The sequence below is a fragment of the Sorex araneus genome, chromosome 5 (genome assembly GCF_027595985.1).
Source record: "Sorex araneus isolate mSorAra2 chromosome 5, mSorAra2.pri, whole genome shotgun sequence".
Taxonomy (NCBI): domain Eukaryota; kingdom Metazoa; phylum Chordata; class Mammalia; order Eulipotyphla; family Soricidae; genus Sorex; species Sorex araneus.
The window spans coordinates 157,698,922-157,720,372 of NC_073306.1; the positions used below are offsets into that span (position 1 = coordinate 157,698,922).

A 21,451-nucleotide genomic window follows, 5' to 3' on the forward strand; every position below is an offset into this window, starting at 1 on the left:
TGCAGATTGAAAACAAAAGACATCACTTAAAATTTTGAATTTTGTTTGTTTGCCTTTTCATTCCAATTAAATTCAAAATTGCAGTTGAGAACTCTTAGACTCTTGCTAAAGCAAACAAGTAACTTATTTCAGTAACATATCCCAAAGAACATATTACTGGCCAACAGGTCCATGACAGGGAGCGAATATCACTAGCCATCAGAGAAAGACCATGGGAAATCACATGACATGTCACTTCACCTCTGTTAGCATGGCTCAGACAGAGGCCAGCAAGTGTGGGTGTGTATGTGAGGAAAGGAAACTGAAAGCACTGTAAGTGGGATTGCTCAGTGGTGTAGCCATTATGGGGAACAGTGGCAATTCCTCAAATAGTTAAAATCAGAGGTCCTCAGGATGAGGCTTAGTGGTAAAGAAACTGACCCTCAGATAGGCGGTTAGGAATTCCATACCTGCCCCTGCACCACATGCTGAATGCTAACCCAATGGCACGGCTCTTTGTTATTCTCGGCGTAACTAATGTGCCACCCACAGTACCAAGCCTGTAAGCACCACAATTGAGGTGTGTGAGCATTGCAACCAACTTGTGTGATCTATAGTCATTGCAACAACAAAGGGAATGGGGAAATATAAGAAGGAAGATAAAAGAAAATAGCCAGAATCCGGAAACAACCCAATGCCTGAGAACAGACAACTGGTTAAAGAGACTTTGGTACATCTACACAATGGAATACTATGCAGCTGTTAGGAGAGATGAAGTCATGAAATTTGCTTATAAGTGGATGGTCATGGAGAGTGTCATGCTAAGTGAAATGAGTCAGAAATAGAGGACAGACATAGAATGACTGCACTCATCTTTGGAATATAAAATAACATAATAGGATACTGACACCCAAGGACAGTAGATACAAGGGCCAGGAATATTGCTCCATGGTTGGCAGGCTGTCTCATGAGCTGGGGGAGAAGGCAGCTGGGATAGAGAAGGGATCATTAAGTCAATGATAGTTGGAGGGATCGATCAGGATGGGAGATGTGTGCTGACTGTAGATAAAGGACCAAACGTGATAACCTCTCAGTATCTGAATTGCAAACCATAATGCCCAAAAGTAGAGACAGAGTATGGGGGAGATTGTTTGCCAAAGAGGCAGGGGGAGAGTTTGGATGGTGGGGATACTGGGGACATTGGTTTTGGAAAATGTGCCCTGGTAGAGGGAGGAGTGTTTGATTATTGTATGATCGATTATTGTATGACTGAAACTCAAACATGAAAGCTTTGTAACTATCTCACAGTGATTCAATTTTAAAAAATCCAATTTATGAATCATTGCAAAAAATTTAAAAATAGAGCCAGAGTGGTAGCTCAGTGGTCAAAGTGCATGCAAAACATGCTTTGCATGTAGGAGGACTGGGTTCGGTCCTTAGAACTCACTGCATGGTCCTCTGAGCACTGTTCAGAAGAGCACCTGAGCAATAACTGAGATTAGCTTCCAAGTACTGCTGGGCATGGCAACAAAATCAGAAAAACAAAACACGACAAAAACAAAATTAAAGTTAAAGCACTATGAGAGGGGCCGGAGCCATAGTTCATTGGTTGGGGCATTTGCCTTGCATGCTGCCAAGCCGAGTTCGAGTCCTTGCATCCCATATGGTCTCATAAGCACTGCCAGGAGTAATTCCTGAGTGCAAAGCCAGGAGTAATTCCTGAATATCACTTTTGTGTGTGACCCAAAAAGCAAAAGAAAACAAAAATAAAAAAGAAAACCTAACAGGAGATCCATACCATTCTGAACATAGGCCAAAAGAATAAAAAATCTGCTTCTTGAAGATATATATGAAACATCATTCACAATCACCAAGATAAAAATAGATGCAAATGAAAGAGTATATATATATAATGGTGTATATGGATCAATAGAATAATATTCTCCTTTAAAAAGTAAGAAAATTGAACTAGAGAGATAGCACAGTGGGTAGGGTGCTTATCTTGTAATGACATGTAACTGACATGGATTTGATCCCTGGGACCCCATTTGATCCCCTTAATTCCCACCAATGCAGAACCAGGAGTGTGCAGTGAGCAATGCTGGATATGATGCCCACCTCCACCTTCAAAATGGAGACAATCCTGTCATTTTTGATAACATGATTGAATTCTAGTACATAAGGCTAACTGAAATGAAACTGAACCATATGCAGTGATAGAAGTATGGTCAGATAGTACTTGAAATGGAATCTAAGATAACTGACGAAGCTGTGAGTAGTCTGGTAGTTCCCTATGGGAGTTAACGGGGCCAGTAGGGTGAGATGGTTAAAGGTTACAAAATTTCAGTGAGGTAAGGGTATGAAGTACTAGACAGCATGGCAGCTAAAGCTAATAAGGATATATGCCAGAAGTTTGCTAAGGGCATGCCATCTTAAAAAATCACAGGAGTAACTGAATTAAAAAGTGTTTACTGGAGGGAAACAGCTTCAGTTGGGAAGAATGTCTTACCAGCATAGGTAAAGAGCAAGGTTGGCAAAGCATGGGGAGATGTAGTTCTAGTTTTATGCCTGATAGAATTTGGGTGATGTAACAGTTTATACATAATAGTTTTCCAGGAAAATACCCACACTTCTGAGGGATGAATGGATATATGTAGCATATATGGAAAATAATGGAGATGTATCACCAGAGGTATGCTTTTAGCAAGGCAATGAAGAGAAAGGTAACTGTAGCTCAAGGAGGTTCCATTGCCTAGCTCTTATTAATACAAAGATATCTACAAGGCTCTGTCCTGGTGGCTTGCCTCAAAGGTGGCTTGTCCCAAAGGTGTCACATCCTCCAAATGACAAGCCTCACTCCTATGTGTTTTAGCAATTTTAGTCTTCTAAGCTTCAGAAGGAAGAGAAGCAATACAAATAAGAAAGCTTTGATGATTTGATTAAGTGAACAAGTCTTAAGCACACAAAGAAAAAGAAAGGAAAGAATTGAGAAAGAGGGAAAGAAAAAAGAAAGGAAAGAGGAGAAAAAGAAGAGGTGAAGAAAGAAGCAAAATAGCATTGTGAAGTGGTGGATGTGCCGATCTGCCTGGTCACTTTGCACTGCAATCTCTATGCATATCAAAACATGAAGTCACATGCTTTCATTATATGCAATTTCTATTTGTCAATTTTACTTCAGAAAAGTTGGAAAGCAAATTCATGCCCACCCAATGGGGGAAGTGCATGTTTAGATCCCTGTTCAACAGACCTGGCCAAGAGCATGTCTGGTCTGCAAAGCAATCTAAAGCCTGGAGCTTGGACCTCTTGGGGAAGTGTGTGATTCCATTTCTGAGCTGGAGGGTTTTGTGTGAGACCAGAGCTCCTAGTCGAGCCAGAAGGCAAGGAAGCTTTCCAAGATTAATGGTACTGTGTCAAAAGACCACAGGAACCAATTTAAAGTGTACTTGAGGCAATTTGAACACCAAGAGGAGGATAATGGCTCCAGTCAATCGACATACTTTAAATCTGAAAAACTGTTAGTACAAATTTTGTACAAAAGAGGAAAGCTAACTTTCCTGTGCTGAATCATGTTATTCAATTATGCTGGTGATACTGACTAATTTATTGCATTACCAAAGAGTATAGGAATGGAAATGTAAATAACTCAGAGAAATGTGTTTTTGGACTCAAAGTGATACAAGTAAAATGAAATCATACAAGTAAAATAAAATCACATTGATTACATTTAAATCAGACATGAAATACTCATAATAATCAAAGTGCTGAGTACAAGTTTTCCATGCAGGAGACTCAAGTTTGATTCCCTACCCCATGTGGTCCCCTAAGTAATGTAAGGAACAACCCCCTGCACCATCAAGTATGTCCCTCCCCAAATAACCCCTAAAATATGCATATAAATATGCATATGAGGATATATTAAACATAAAGAAGATTGCCAGATTTTAAGGATTTAAAGTTCTATTTCGCTTCATTTTTAGTCAAGTATTCACAACAAGCAATACAAAATAAATTACTTAGGACCTGTTTTGGGGGCAGGTTTGGGTGGTGGTGGGAAAATTTGAAATAATGGTGGTGGGAAGGTGTAATGGTGGTGTGATTGCTGTTGAAATATTGAATGTAACAAATTATTGTGAACATGTTATAAACATAAAGTAAAATAAAAAAATAAATTTCTATTTCCCAGGCTACCATTAAAGGTGAAGATCTCTAGAGACATCTTAGGATTTCAAAGTTAGGAGAAAGTGTTATGAAAGAACTAGCAGGACAGCAAAAAATTGGGTCTGACAAATGGACACACACAATACCCAACTGGTGTAAGTCCTTCTCATTAATGTCAATTAATAGATATGGGAATTTTTTTTTTTGCTTTTGGGTCACACCCAGAAATGCACAGGGATTACTCCTGGTTCATGCACTCAGGAATTACTCCTGGCAGTGCTTGGGGGACCATATGGGATGCTGAGAATCAAACCCAGGACAGCTGCATGCAAGGCAAACGTCCTACCCGCTGTGCTATCATCCCAGCCCCTGGGAATTGTTTTTCACAATGAAATTTGCTTCTTCAAGTTGGTAAATTTTAGAGGTATACAGAAATACCAAGCAAATCACATCTTTGTAATAAGTAGTTTTATGTAAAAATGAACATTGTGTCTGGCTGCTAGTATAAATGTTATGATGCACATATAATAAATTGCATTTAAATGATCTTTTTATTGTTATGCAAATTGTATAATAAATGGGAGAATTTGCTCTAATAGAGTGGCAATCTTGACTGAATCGGATATTCAATATGTTTATATTTATGGTTTGGGTGCTGAGGGAGTTTGGGCCATAGCCAGGAGTGCTTGGGCTATTCCTGGCTTTGTACTCAGGAATAAACTCTGGCAATGCTTGGGGGAGCCATGTGGTACCTTGACAGAATCAGATTGGTTGCATGTAAGACAAGGACCTTACCCCGTGTATTATCTCTCTGTCCCTTACATTTGTGATTTTAAGAAATAATATATAGTTATATCTCTTCTGAGATAGCATTAGGCTCACATTATTTATCAGCTTGGCTAATTAATTTATAGGAATTATTTAATAGACAGGAAAGTTCTGTTTCTTAAGTTAGTCAAGTACAGTTATTTCAAAAGGAAAAAATTGGGGTGATCCAGCTCTAAATGTTCCTCCATTGCAGATTTTTCCTATCGCCATTCTATCACCTTATTTTGTGACACTTAATTGGCTAGTTATAAACTGGAACTCATATTCTTTTTTTTTTTTTTTTTGCTTTTTGGGTCACACCTGGCAATGCACAGGGGTTACTCCTGGCTCTGCACTCAGGAATCACCCCTGGCGGTGCTCAGGGGACCATATGGGATGCTGGGAATTGAACCCGGGTTGGCTGCGTGCAAGGCAAATGCCTTACCCGCTGTGCTATCGCTCCAGCCCCTGGAACTCGTATTCTTTTATCTATTTATTTTTTGGCTGGATAAGAGAATTTGGGCCATGCCTGGTTACACTCATGATTTCCTTCTGACTGTGCTGAGGGATCATTTTTTAGTAGTACTCAGAGGCTTACATGGGTGCTGGAGAGCAAACTCATGCCAGATGCATGCAAGGCAAACACCTTAAAACCTCGATTCTTCCTCTCTGGACTGAACCCTGATTACTTAGTACTGACTGCACCTATGGACTGATGACACAGTGACAAAACAGCCTAAAGGTGCAATTTTCCAAGAATTGAGCAAGAGTAGCGATAGATCAGGTTAATTATTATACATTCTTTCAAAAAGTGCAGAGGCAAACAGCCTCTCCACAAAATTATCCCCAGTCCCATTATTGATGGTGGAGATGAAGGAGATAATTAGAAACCAATGTGGGTTTCAGAAATTTCTTACCAATTTCGCTCAGTTTTATAGGCTTCAATCTGTCCTATTCCATACATCCCATTCATCTTCTAAAGTGCTGGCCCTTCTGACCACTGACTACAGGAGCAGGAGTAGAAGTAGCCCCAGCAAGGTGGTCTAATCTCCACAAAACTGCATAATACCAAATCCTAGAATAAATGGAAAGGTCTTATATTTGTCTATATCTCAATTTCATCTTTTTAATCCATATCTATACCCACGTCAACCTCCCTCTAGTAATTCTGCTTCTCCAAACAAATGTAGAATGCTGCAGGAAATATGTTCCTAATCTATATAAATTCAGGGGGCATTCTTCAAGGATGTAGATCAGTCATAAGAAGAGCCAACACATTACTGAGCAACAAGAGTGTGGGAATATCTCATTAGCTAGTTTAAATCTCAACTATAAAGATTTCAAAGAGCTCAATAACTTGTTCAAGGTTATAGAAATAGCAAGTGGTAGGAAGAAGCAATATTTGATCTTGGTCTATCTAACTCCAAAAGTCATGATCAGACTAATCTATCTTAGGGAATAAAATGGAGGAATTACACATATGTGAAATGTTAATTGATGGATGAGTGTCACATTCCAAACAAGCAAGGTAATTAATCTAATTCAACACTAATGATTAGGTCTCATTAATACTATATTTAGTAAGTGAGCATCTAATTTCTTTTAAGAGACGTAGATAAATTGGAGGAATTTTTAGGAGACCAACCAACCAGTGAAGGATTTAGAAAGTGGAAATGTTAATGAATCAATGCAGGCAATGAAGTAAACAGCAAGGAATGGGACTCCTGATTAGATTGTAAGGCAGACAGCACAGTTCAAAGAATTGGGCGGAGAAATATTTTAAACCTGAAGATACTAACAAAGTATATTTAAGAGAGAAGGTCCCTACATATCACCTGCCATTCTAGAGACCTGTACAAGGTGGGCACGGTTTCCTAACAGTCCATTAAATATTCAAATGACTAAATTATTTTAAATCAGTGGAAGTGCCCAACCAGAGGCCTGGTACCCACCATATGCTCCCTCATTTTATAAGTTTTCAGATGAATTTCTTAATTCTCACCTTCTTGTAAATTAGATTTTTATCTTTTTAGAGCAGTTTTAGGTTCACAGTCACACTGATAGGAAGTGGACATTTCCCACAAGTGTGATTTCCCCATTATGAAGTCCCCCACCTAAGTGGCACATTTGTCACCATTGATGAATAACACGGACATCCTATTGTTGCCCAGAGACCATCATTTACATTGGGGTTTATTCTTTGCATAGAATTATTTTATACAAACTGTTCACTTTCCTAAATGCAGTCTATGCTCCACCTGTTCGTGCCCCACTGTCTCCTAATACCTACCAATGACTGCAACATTAAGCCATGGAAAACTTTGAAAAAATTTTTTTTTGCTTTTTGGGTCACACCTGGTGATGCTCTAGAGATTACTCCTGGTTCTGTACTCAGGAATAACTACTGGTGGTGCTCTGGGGACTATCTGGGATGCCAGGGATTGAACCCAGAATGGCTGCATGCAAGGCAGATGCCCTCCCCACTGTACTATGGCTCTGACTCCAAAAGTGTTTTGGTTTATGAAATTAGGATGCATCGAGTTCTAGTTGCTCTCTCACTTTCTCATGGTATATAAAATAATGGTGCTTATTACAATTGTTGGTGTTTAATAAACAGCAAAACATAGTAGTTTTGTGATCTGAGGGAAGTGAGTTAAGTTCTCTGTGCCTCTCTGGTATCCTTACCTCTAAAGTGTCGTAATAATAGTACCTTTCATGTAGGTTTGTTGTGAGTGGTAAGAAAACTATGTCAGGTGATTAGAGCAAAGTGACAGCTATCTGTTGCCACAAGGATGGTTGTGTAGCAGACAACATCATATTTTGGTGGCTTCAAACAGTAATTTATTATGATTTTATTTTGATTGATCTGCTAAACTACGTTCCATGGAACTAACTCGGGCATCTATGGTGAAAAAGTCAGCCAGCTGAATTCATTTGGGATTTTTATACGTCCAATGGCATAAGTAGGATCCCTCCCCCACCACCTCTCCCTATTTACATGTTCCTTAACCTTCTAGAACACTCACTGGGCTTGTTCTCCTGGTGATGACAGAATTCTGAGAGCAAACCATGATGCCTAGACTAAGCTGACCAGTTGCATTTTTGTTCAATGCATGTTATGAGAACCTCCCAGTTTCAGAGAATGAGGAAGTCTCTACCTTCTGCTAAAGGAGTGACAATATCATACTGCAGAGATCATGGGTTTGGGCCTGGATTGTAACATTGCTTTCTTCTTACAATTAATCTACTACCACCAGTGCCTGGCATTCCGAGTACCTAATAAATCTCACCTGTCATCATCATCGTTCTCATCATTAATGAAGTTTTTTAGTAATTATCTGTTGAGCTGAAGTGCCTTAGTGCAACCTGGCTAAAGAAAACATGATGTCTCAAAAGTGTGAAGTCTTAAAATATGAAAGATATTTGGTCCCAGTGTCTCTCTCTCTCTGACTTTAGTGGGAAAAATAAAAAGCTCAACAGAGGCGAAATTACTTGTATGACATTGTACAACAGAAGAACTTGGATACCATATTCCTGTGACAATTCTATCTCTACCATAAAATTCTGTTTCCTTGCAAAGCATGAATGAAAAAAACACAACACATTTTCCTTTAAAATCCATAAAAATATTAAACAAGATAAATGCAAAGTATGATCATCTCTTATAGGTATATTTATAATCTGTGCTGACTACTTTAAATGTAAGCTTTTAGTCTGTTGAAAACTGAATTCTTTTTAATTATGCCCCAAAGTTGTATAAAATGAAAGTAATTCTCAATCCTCATGTCACCACATCTAATTCCAACTTGAAATATATCTACAATATACATTTTTATGTAGATTCAATAAGAATGGATAGTACGTGAAATTCTGATGTGTGTGTGTGCATGTGCGTGCATGCGAGTATGTCTATGTGTGTGGTGCTAGAAATTGAACCTGGGGCTTTGCAAGGCATACATTGCACCATGAGCCACAGTCATGATTCTGAAATTCACATATGCTTGCAAAGGAACAGACAAGGATAAATTATTTCTGATATCACACTGAGAATAAAGCATTTAGTATTTAAATGTGTAATAAACTTGATTTACTCTTTTCAGATAGCAAATGCACACTGAACATATTTTTATTTTAAAATAAATTGGTTTGAAGCCCATAAATACTCAGAAATATACATTTATTATTTGATTCCATTACTTGTTCGTTTTGTTTTGAGGTCACACCTGGTGGTGTTTAGTTTTGTTTTAGAGGTCATTCCCAGCTATCTTCGGGGGCTATGCCATGCTGGGCATTGAACCCAGGTCTGTGCATGCAGAGCATGAGCTTCAACCCATTCCATTCTCTCCTCCCTCCCTTCCTTCCCTCTCTCCCTCATGAACATTGTCTATAATGTACAACTATTAAGTCAACGGAGAATGCATGGAAGATTTTTGACCCAGGTGACTTTGATATAAACCTTGTTTTACGTAGTCACAGAAATTTCTTTTTTTTTTTAATTTTAAACAATTTTTATTACACAAAGGTTATCACATAATTGGATAGTTTTCTACTTTGTACACAATTATTCTTACTCTCCACAGAAAGGCTGCTTCTTAACTTCTCATCTGGTGATGGCAAGCACTAAAATCCTGAGTTTAACAGAATAGTAGTAAAAATGCCTCGTGATTTAAGTTTAAAGCAGTACATTGGTACATGGCTCTTGCACTCAGTCATCAGGAATGTACAAATGTCTTTTTATTCAAAAATACAAAATAAATTATCTGTAGGCATGGACAATGACAGCAGTAAACCATTATATGTTGTCAACTGAAACCAGTAACTGATGATTATAGCGATTTTCTTAAAACATCAGCCAGCCTTTTCTTCAGTGTTTTTCCTTCAACTGACTTCTCTGAAGTTATAGATGAGGAGTACCTGCCTTGAGCTTCCTCTCACAGTTCATTAATAATGGTAAAGCACTATTCTATGAATTAGAACATGCCACCTCCCATCCCTCCTCCCATTCCACCCATTCCAGCCATCCCAGGGTCCTTTTCTTCTTTAGGAATTTCAGTAACTACAACTTCTGCTGTAGTTAACAGAGAGGCTACTCCAGCAGCATCCAGTAAAGCAGTTCTTACAACCTTTGTTGGATCAATGATTCCCTTTTCCACCATATTCACAAAATCTCCAACCATTGCATCATAACCAATTTCTGAGGAACTCTGTAAAATCTTCTCAACAATCAATGATCCTTCAACACCTGCATTCTTAGCAATGGTCATTGCAGGAATCTTGAGTGTTCTTTTAATAATGTCTATCCCAATTTTCTGATCTTCATTAGCGGGCGATAATGAGTCCAAGGCTGGAATGCACCGAAGCAGAGCACAACCCCCTCCCAGAACAATGCCCTCTTCAACAGCAGCTCGAGTAGCATTGAGGGCATCTGTAACTCTGTCTTTTTTTTCATTCACTTCAACATCACTTGTCCCACCAACTTTTAGCACAGCCACACCATCGGAGAGTTTTGCCAAGCGTTCATTCAGTTTTTCCTTTTCATATTCACTGGTTGTGATATCTAACTGCTCGATGATTTCTTGAATACGTTTTTCAATTTGAGCCTTGTCACCTTTTCCTTTCAAGAGCATGGCATCATCTTTGGTTACAATGACCTCTCCAACTTTTCCCAAATCATGTGGCTGAACATCCTCAAGATTCAGAGTTAATCCTTCTTCTCCAAATACAGCGCCACCAGTAGCAATAGCCATGTCTTTAAGCTGGTTCTTCCTATTGTCACCAAAACCTGGAGCTTTGACTGCTACAACTTGAAGACCCACTTTTAGCCTATTTAAAACAAGTGTACTCAACGCTTCTCCATCAACATCTTCAGCAATTATGACCAGGGGCTTCCGGTGAGCATTGGCAATTTCAAGAGCAGGTACAATGGACTGGACGCTAGAAATTTTCTTTTCACTCAGCAGAACGTAAGCATCTTGGAATTCACATTTCTGGCCTTTTGAAGTATTAATAAAATATGGAGAAATATAACCTCGATCAAACTTCATCCCTTCAATAATTTCTAATTCATCATTCAGCGTTTTTCCATCCTTTACTGTGATGACTCCCTTCCTTCCAACCTTCTTCATTGCATCAGAAATGATGGTGCCAATTTCTTTGTCTCCATTAGCAGAAATAGTAGCAACCTGAGCAATTTCTTCAGGAGTTGTCACTGGTTTAGACTGCTTTTTAAGTTCAGCAATTACTGCATCTACAGCTAGCATCACACCTCTTCTGATTTCCACTGGATTAGCACCTTTGCTAATCTTTTCGAAGCCTTCCTTGGCAATTGATCGTGCCAATACAGTAGCAGTAGTGGTACCATCCCCAGCCTCTTCATTTGTATTATTGGCAACATCTTGAACAAGTTTGGCGCCAATATTTTTATATTTATCTTTTAAGTCAATGGACTTAGCAACAGTCACACCATCTTTGGTTACTTTGGGACTTCCCCAACTCTGTTCAATAATCACTGTTCTTCCCTTTGGCCCCATAGTAACAGCTACGGCATCGGCTAAAAGGTCTACACCTTGAAGCATTAAGGCCCGGGCATCTGCACCGAATTTGACATCTTTGGCATAAGCCCGAGTGAGATGAGGTGCCAGTGCCCTGGACACCGGTCTGATCTGGCGAAGGACTGCTGGTAATCGAAGCATTTCTGTGGGGCAGCGGCGAGGCAGGCCGTCGGCGGCGAGTGAGGGCCAGAAATTTCTTATATCGAAGAATCTTAGTGAAGATTTCCATGAAGGAGCTTTGTACATACAGACATACAGAAGTTCTTTATCTTTTGAAAATGTGTTGTTTCTGTAATCTTTTCAAATATATTTTAAAAATATGATAAAACACATATATCCTAGAATTGGCCACCTAAGTATATTTAAGTACAGTGTCGACCGAGGTTAAGTGCATTCTTACTATTGTGCTACCATCACAGCTCTTTCTCCACAGAAACTTCATTTTGCAAAACCTAAGCTGCTGCATTCATGGCAGAAGCCTGTGGAATAATGGCTCTTTATTTGTGCCGCCCTGGCTTCTGGCAATCACTGTTTTAGCTTTCTGTCTCCATGAATCTGACTATTCCAGATGCCTCAAAAACATGTAATCAAACATCTGTCCTTTTTACACGCAGTAAAATAATAATGTCTATTACTAAGTACACAGGGCAATGTATTGGTGTGATATTTATCCATTTGTGACTGACATTTGACTTAGGACACTGTCTTCAGGATTCAGCTATGTTGTAGCATGTATCTGAATTTCTTTCCCTTTGAAGACTGATTACTATTCCACTGAATGTCTATGCCAAATTATATGCATCCATTCATGGATATGTTCTATTTGGATTGTTATACATTAATGCTGTTCAGTTTTGAGTGTATACCATTAAATTATTTCCCCCTTCCAAGGAATATTAAAACTACATAAGTTAACATTACTCTTGGTATACATACTTTTCAATTTATAGTAACAAGCTTCCATTTCATTTTAATGAATCTAGAGGGGCTCAGGCATCTCTTGAAATAAACTCTTTCCATTTGGGGGAGCATAATAATTCATAGTTTACTGTCTTAGGTATTAAAACAGACATTTTAAAGGGGAATAAATCTATGTGTGTATGTGAGTGCTAGACTTAATGATCCTCAATGAAGAAAACTTCATGGAGTCACCCACCATTGTTTTAGAAAGATCAGTGCATTCATTCAAGGTTTTCCCTGCTCTCATCAAAGGCTCCTGTGATTTTTTTTCCCTATCTTCTCTAACACTTGGATCTGTTCTTCCCAAGTTCATCAGATACTTCTGTTGTGTTGGGGATCAAACCCAGGATCTCCTGGCCTATAAGTCTCATTTGAGCATGTTTTCATGCATCTTGGAGATAAAGAAAGTTCAGTGCATATCTTCTCTGCTTGGATCCCCCAATCCCTGATGTTGCTTTTGGTACTATTTTTATTGTCCTGGTGATGTCTTAAAAGATACAATAGTAAAATAACAATGGTTCCTCCATACTGAAATTCCTGTTTCCTCCATCCTGAAATTCCTCCCTAAACATGCTCATATGTTTTCTCCTATCTTAGATACACTTAGCACCAGATATCTCAGAAGAGAAACTTCACCTTAGCATCTAGCTTGGGTAGAGCAACAGTTTCTTCAATTCCACATAGGTGGAAAGGAGATTGTATTCTAGTTCTTTAACTATGCATTTTCCAATCTAATATTAGACCAAAAAATCATGATTCAGTTCTCTTGGAGCTTGACTCTACGTATGTAAAATCAATTCTATTTTGAGAGAAGAGAAAAAAATCACAAATTGAAAGGATTTCATTTCAGAACTGGGGATGTGACACAGTAGTAGAGTCTGCATTGCAAATATAAGGATAAGCATTCAGCCCCTGACTTCTCACTTGCAGTAGGCACTGCCCTCAGGAACTGGTGGGGGGCAGGGAGGGACATACAAGTGTATGGTCTCTAGCACACTGCAACTAGGTGTATGCAAACACCACAAATAAGGTATGAGGACCTTGGATTCTCACCCCACCCTATACCCATTGCAGAAGCAATAATCAAAGGCATGAGAAGGAAAAATAAAATAACGTGTTTTACATCATGAGTTTCAAGGGTATGTTTTATGGTTCTAAAGCTAGGATAGCTCTGTTCTCTATATTGCATGTAATCTCTTTCCTCAAGGGATGGATATGACTGACTGCAGAGAGCAAGATCAAAGGCAAATAGAAAAATGCACCCTGGTTTGCATTCATGGCAGAAGACACATGATTGCTATAGAAGGGAGGAGGAGGAGGAGAGTGGAGAAGAGATGACGAGTCAGAGAAGAAGGAAGACTTATTCCACACTAAGATCCCATAATGATGGGATCTTCAATTCAGTGAACGCTTTAAAATTTTTTTTTATTTCATAAGGTAGTTTATAATATTTGATTATGATTAATATTCAAACACCAATTCCACCACCATTACACCTTCCCACCATCAAACTTGGGATGTTTCCATCCCAGCCCCAATCCCTGTCCCAAAGCAAAACTGAAACAATATATTTTGTATTATCTGTTATGAAGAACCGCTGAAAATGCTTACAAAAAAGTATTCATATAGGAAACAGTGTGAAGATTGTTCTTTTTTGGCAGGGGCCATTAAGATATTCTTTAGGATATCACTAACATTTTGTTAAAGGTTGAGCGATGTGAGCTTTTGTATATATATACATGAAAATATGTATATATGCATATATATTTTCCTCTATGATTTGTTGCCTACTATCTGATCCCCATCAAATATGGTATGGTACTAATGGAGAATGGGTAGGGAGTACCCTATGGTGTTTGTGGCCGTGTGGACTAGGAATATGTTCACTCATGTGTGAGGCTTGGCCTGAGTATGTGGGGAGGGGCTTTGAGTGTGGTGGTGGGTGAGTTCTAGAGGTTTTAGGCTTCCGAGCTGGGTCTCTTGGGGAAGGGAGAGATCTGACCTACCCCCCTCTGGGGTGCCCCAAGTGAAACAGCCTGGTGTGGAGTCTGGTGGCATGACTATGGTGGGTGTCATATTATACTCCCTTCCAGGGAGAAAAAGCAGTGTGGTCTGGATGGTGGTCGATGATGAGATTATCTGGCACTCGCAGGAGGTGGCTTATGGGCATGACCCCTAGGTCCCCAGAGACTGGGGGAAGCAGGCAGAGGATCTCTGCTCCCGGTCCCATTGATCCCAGAGTCTAACAGTGAATGCTTTTGACTTAATTTGCACTTCTAACTTCCCAGAGGATAAACAAAGAGAAAGGAGGAGCCGAGGGAAATAAAACCTTTTATCTTTTATTTTTTGCTTTTTGGGTCACACCCGGCGATGCACAGGGGTTACTCCTAGTTCTACACTCAGAAATTACTCCAGGCGGTGCTCAGGGGACCATATGAGATGCTGGGATTCGAACCCGGGTTGGCTGCGTGCAAGGCAAATGCCCTACCCGCTGTGCTATCGCTCCAGCCCCCTAAAACCTTTTATCTTAATTAATTGTTATTTTTTTGCAATTCAATAATTAAACCCAGAGCCTCATATATGCAACCCACTGAGCTACATCCCAGTGAGGCAGTCTTTGCGGATCATTAGACATGTATGGCCCAAGTTGAGGCTCTAAGTAGGGAGTTATGAAATTAGAGACCAAAGTCTAATATATGCTTAATTGTTTTAGTTCTTATTGTTTGTGGTCACAAGGAAATAATTGACAGCAATGAACTTAAAGTATTTATATATATAAACCTGTCTATCTTTTAAAAAAATTTATTTATTTTTAATTCGTGAATCACCGTGAGGGTACAGTTACAGATTTATAAACTTTTGTGCTCATGTTTCCCTCATACAATGTTCGGGAACCCATCCCTTCACCAGTGCCCATTCTCCACCACCAGTAAACCCAGTATCCCTCCCACCCTCCCCAATCCCATCTCCCCCACCCCACCCCGCCACTGTGGCAGGGCATTCCCTTCTGTTCTCTCTCTCTCTAATTAGCTGTTGTGGTTTGCAATAAAGGTGTTGAGTGGCCACTGTGCTCAGTCTCTAGCCCACATTCAGCCCGCAACACCCCCCCACCCCCATGGCCTCCGACCACATTATAGTTGGTGATCCCTTCTCTGAGTTGCCCTTTCCCCAGAATGTGAGGCCAGCCTCCAAACCATGGAGTCAACCTCCTGGTACTTATTTCTACAATTCTTGGGTGTTAGTCTCCCACTCTGTTATTCTATATACCACAGATGAGTGCAATCTTTCTATGTCTGTCTCTCTCTTTCTGACTCATTTCACTCAGCATGAAACTTTCCATGCCGATCCACTTATATGCAAAATTCATAATCTCCTTTATTCTAACAGCTGCATAGTATTCCACTGTATAGATGTACCAACGTTTCTTCAACCAGTCATCCGTTCTAGGGCATTCGGGTTTTTTCCAGATTCTGGCTGTTGTAAACAGTGCTGCGATGAACATATAAGTACAGATGTCGTTTCAACTATACTTTTTTTGCCTCTCTGGGATATATTCCCAGCAGTGGTATTGCTGGGTCAAATGGGAGCTCAATATCTAATTTTTTGAGAAGCGTCCATATTGTTTTCCAAAAGGGCTGAACCAGTCGGCATTCCCACCAGCAGTGTAGAAGGGTCCCTTTCTCACCACATCCTCTCCAACAGCGGTTGCTTTTGTTCTTTTGGATGTGTGCCAGTCTCTGTGGTGTGAGGTGGTATCTCATGGTTGTTTTGATCTGCATTGCCCTGATAATTAGTGATGTAGAGCACTTTTTCATGTGCCTTTTGGCCATTCGTATCTCTTCCTTGGGAAAGTTTCTGTTCATTTCTTCGCCCCATTTTCTGATGGGGTTCGGTGTTTTCTTCTTGTAGAGTTCAACCAGTGCTTTATATACCATTGATATCAACCCCTTATCTGATGGGTATTGTGTAAATTTCCTTTCCCATTCTGTAGATAGTCTTTGTATTCTGGTCACTGTATCTTTTGTGGTGCAGAAGCTTTTTAGTTTAATGTAGTCCCATTTTTTGATCTCTGTTTCTACTAAATTGCTTAGTTCCATGTCATCTTTGAAGATACCTTTATCTTCAATATTGTGGAGGGTTTTGCCGACCTTGTCTTCAATGTACCTTATGGTTTGTGGTCTGATATTGAGGTCTTTAATCCATTTTGATCTGACTTTTTTGCGTGGTGTCAGGTCGAGGTCTAAGCCCATTCTTTTGCATGTGGTTGTCCAGTTGTGCCAGCACCATTTGTTAAAGAGGCTTTCCTTGCTCCACTTCACATCTCTTGCTCCCTTATCAAAGATTAGATTGTCATACATTTGGGGTTGTGTGTAGGGATATTCCACCCTGTTCCATTGGTCTATGGCTCTGCCTTTGTTCCAGTACCATGCTGTTTTAATTGTTACTGCTTTGTAGTAAAGTTTGAGGTTGGGGAGGGTGATGCCTCCCATCGTCTTTTTCCCAATAATTGTTTTAGCTCTCCGTGGACGTTTGTTGTTCCATATGAATTTTAGGATTGCTTGATCCGTTTCTTTGAAGAATGTCATGGGTATCCTTGTAGGGATCGCGTTGAATCTGTATAATGCTTTGGGGAGTATTGCCATTTTGACAACATTGATTCTCCCTATCCATGAACAGGGTATATGTTTCCATTTCCTCATGTCCTCTTTTATTTAATGGAGTAGCGTTTTATAGTTTTCTTTGTAGAGGTCTTTTACTTCCTTGGTTAAGCTGATTCCGAGGTACTTGATTTTCTGGGGCAAGATTGTTAAACTTGTCTATCTTGATTTTAGGTCATAACTCAGTACTCACAAATGAGTTCAAAGATTATGCTTGATGGTACATGGCAGACTATATTTGGTGTTGTATTAGTTCTGCCATTCCCTAAAACAATATATTGTTCTTGGGAGAAAACTACTTGGCCAGAAGATCTTAGTGCGTAAACTAGAGGTAAAATAGTGCATAGTGCATAGGGTTTGTTAGCTAAAAGGTGGGAGAAACCCAACTAAGGAATGTACTAAAACAGAGCAGTATTTGATAAAGCTTGGAAAATAGAAAGCTAAGCCTATGGATCTTGCAACCAGATCTGAAACACTGGGAATCTCTGAGTGTAGACTCACCCATAGTGATACAGAAGAAATGAGCAGAAAACCCGCAAGGCTTTGGGCCAGTTGGTGAACTATCAAAAACAAAACAAAACAAAACAAGAAAACCAAAACTCGAATAGGCTCCTCGACTGTAAAAGGGGCGAGTCATCCTGCTCTGATGACCAGCTTGTCCTACTGCCTAGACTCATGTGGACCTTGTGAAAGCTTAGAAGGGTGATTGATTGTCTAGTGGCAAGCTATCAGTAAACTTTAGCTGCTGCTCTTCACATAGTCAGCACTGTAATTGATCCTCAGGATGCTTTAGATATGGTTTGATTTTTATAAGGGTTCCCACCCAGCAGTACCAGAAGTGGGGCAGGCTGGAGGTTACTTGGGAGAAGATTCAGCTAGGCCCTGTCGTACTTAAGGAGTTTAAATGCAGAGGGTTTGCTCAGGGGGCCATATGATGCCGGGGCTCAAGCTCAGAGCCTTGCACAGGCTATGCATGTGCCAAATCCTATTGAGCAATATCTCTACCCCCTTGATGATTTTTAAAACATCTATAATCTCTATTACACTACTTACACATCATTCATCAGGTTCCATTACTTGATAATCATGGAATGTGCCCTGTACAGTGAAAAGGTAGAATAAGGAAATAAAATATAACTAAAAGACTTCTTAGCATCCTCAGATGTTCATTTCTCTTTATTTAGTTCATTACCTGCAATTAAAAAATCTTAATCTCAAGTCTCTCAGTCTCAAACATGTCCTTGTGAATTTGGTAAATGTCTGTTATTTTTAATAGATATTTGTATCCTCTCATTTTTCTCTAATTTATTAATATTCTTCATAGAATTCATTTATTTAATCAGCTGCTCTCCAGAGTTTTATTTGTTGATGATTTCTTTATTTTTGATACTTGCCTTCCATCCTTCGAGATAGTTTCCCACACTATTAATGGGCATCTAAATTGATCTTTTAACCTTCCTAGATGCCTAGAAACTAGTTTTTTGTGAAAGGATAGTGATTATAGAACCTTCCTCAATTTTGCCAGTCAGACACCTTGAAAAAAATCAATTAGTAGGCAAATTATTAACTAATTGAGCATTTAGAGTGTTCTTACTTTTGAAAAATCAATTAGGCCTTTGCCCTTAGTTTTCCAGCATTACTTCTTTATTAATTGTTTTAAACAACAATTCATCAGCAATGGACCCAGATCAGCTGACAGTTGTTTTTTGTTTATATTCTGTGCTTAATTGATTAATACAATGAGCTGAAAACCTTTAACATCATTGATCATGTCATGGATTGTTGAGTAATTGGCTGGCAAATTGCAATTTTTTTAAATTAATGACTCAGTGGTTCAAAGGTTCAATTCTCCATCAGATTGCAGTCAGCAAAAAGAGATTTTCATTATTTCTTTATCTTGGATGATATGAATGATAGTCCTACCTCATTTCTGAAGCCAATACTATTTTTCTGTCTTCATTGGTGATAATTTCTTATTCTATAGAAAGTCTAGGAGGTCACATTTATTATCTTAATGACAATTTTTTTTAATTACCACTGGTTAAGCATGGTCTTCAGTTCAGATTTTGGAGACGGCTACTGTTGTCAAGGGTACAAGAAGATTTATTTTTGCCAGGTTATTCTGTAGTTTTTAGGGTCCTCAAGGTGGGGGAGAGGTGTGTAGTGGGTGGAATGGATGTCAGATAACTCACCTCTGCACTTTACTTTTTAGGAATGCCATTCCTGAAATCCTGGATGTCTCTTTTCTCTTTTGCATGGCTATCTGGACATAGCATTGTCTTATGGTCACTATAGTATTGGGGTGACTTGCATGGCTACCTTACCAGCAAAACTGCCAGTCATGGATTAGCCCAAGTGCCCTTGTATCTTTCTTGTTGGATTGTTTTGGGCCATACCCTACTGTGCCCGGGGATCACTCTTGGAGAAATCATGGGATCACATGGGGTACTGGGGTTCCAACCTGGGTCGGCCACATGCAAAGCAACACCCTACGCACTCCTTCCCCAGTTGTATCTTTTGTACTACACCCGTTTGGGAACAACATTGTCACTGAAACAATATTGGTTGACCAAATGAATGGAAACCTCTCTTTCTCCTGTCTCCTCTCTCTCACTCTCTCACTCAGGGCAGTTAGGAAAATACAGTTTGTTTACATATATATTCATTATCATTATAAAAATATTATCTACCTTTCTTTATATGTGTATATAGTATAATCTACATGCCCCTGGATTTCTAAGCTACCTCTGTCAATTATTGGTGATGCTGAAGAACATTTTAATCCTTGCCTTCTCCATCTCTTTTTAAATACTTCCCAAGTTAAAGTTTTTAAATTGGTGTTCTCCCAAGTGTATTGGGTAAAAAAAAATGTCCCTCAAGACATTTAAACACAGGACCCTCTGTGCCTAAAGACTTTGATTCCAGAGATCTAACACATTCGGGCATCCAGTGCAGCATCTAATAGCAATGCACTGGGACTGCGAACTGGGCTTCAACTCTGTGCTGCCCGGGGTGGATTTTTTCCTCCCCACCCTGTCTTCCTGCATGGAAAACGGCGGGTTGGCGGCTCCCACGTGGCAGGCGCCATCTTCTAAGACTCCAAATCCAGAGGTATTCGGTTTTTACTCTTGGGGCTCCCAGGGACTCATGGGAAGGGGGCGTAACCGGCATGCCCTCGGCCCAGATAAATCCCGAGCCGCTGAGCGTGAAGCGGACCCTCTGCGCCTAAAGACTTTGATTCCAGAGACTTCTTACAGCAATGCACTGGGACTGTGAGCTGGGCTATGCAATTTCTGGCAGAATTTTCCCTGGACTTTATACAGAAATCCAAAACCAGCGTCCGCGCGACTTAACATCTATAATTGTCAGCAATGTGAAACGGTTCCTTTTGAACAGGTCTGACTTGGGGGAAACTCCAAATAATAACAGTAAGTTTTTGTTGAAATATTGAATGTTATTAATGTAGCAGCCACCTCTCTGGACTGTGAACTAAGCAAAAGCCCCACACTGGCTGACGCGACGTGGCGTACACCATACTATGAGGCGCGGGAAGGGGGCTGAGGGGAAAAGAAAAAGGGAAAAAGAAAAAGGAAAAAAAAAGAGTTATGTACTTGTAGCAGTGGGTCTACATATCTCTTCATTTCCAGCAATGGAAAACTAATTATCAAATGCTTCCTTGGTAGTAGGTCTGTCTCTCTTGGGTGGAAACTCCAACAACTATAGTGAGTTTTGTGTTGAATTATGGAATGTAATCAAGGTAAAGAGAAAATGAAGTGAAATTCATTAGTTATACAGTAGGGGGTAGGGGGTGGGGGCGGGGGGTATACTGGGGTTTTTGGTGGTGGAATATGGGCACTGGTGAAAGGATGGGTGTTTGAATATTGTATAACTGAGACATAAACCTGAGAATTATGTAACTTTCCACATGGTGATTTAATAAAAAGTTTAAAAAAAACTAACAGGGAAAGAATAGGTGGGTGGTTTTACATAGATTTTTCACAAAGAAAGGGCCATGTAAATTGTTACTTAGATAAATGTAGATAAATATACATGCTTTAAAAAAAAGACATTTAAACACAAAGGTCAAATGAATTTGGCAAAATACAACCAATTCAGCTCCTTTGCAAAAGCACAATGTACCTTAAAATATTAAAAGTTCTGAGAAGTCCAACCACAACTTTATATATACTAAGTTTTTGACCTTGAAACTTTGTGTGTGTGTGTGTATGTGTGTGTGTGTGTGTGTGTGTGTGTGTGGACTGTTCATTAATGTCTCTGGGAATTAATGGGCTATAGGACATACTTTGAAAAATGCTGTTCTAATGATAAACGGTGTCA

General features: G+C 39.6%; 1 protein-coding gene across 1 annotated transcript; it reads right to left on the minus strand.

The window, feature by feature from the left end:
* Nucleotides 1–9,656: 9,656 nt before the first annotated feature.
* On the minus strand, nt 9,657–11,680 carry LOC129404885 (60 kDa heat shock protein, mitochondrial). Its single transcript, XM_055138797.1, has one exon. The coding sequence runs from the start codon at nt 11,634–11,636 to the stop codon at nt 9,915–9,917; it is 1,722 nt and encodes a 573-aa protein (XP_054994772.1). The 5' UTR covers nt 11,637–11,680; the 3' UTR covers nt 9,657–9,914.
* Nucleotides 11,681–21,451: the final 9,771 nt, after the last annotated feature.

What these genes read in the sequence shown, in the direction of transcription:
- LOC129404885 (XM_055138797.1), bottom strand. Translation starts at nt 11,636, where the DNA reads ATGCTTCGATTACCAGCAGTCCTTCGCCAGATCAGACCGGTGTCCAGG.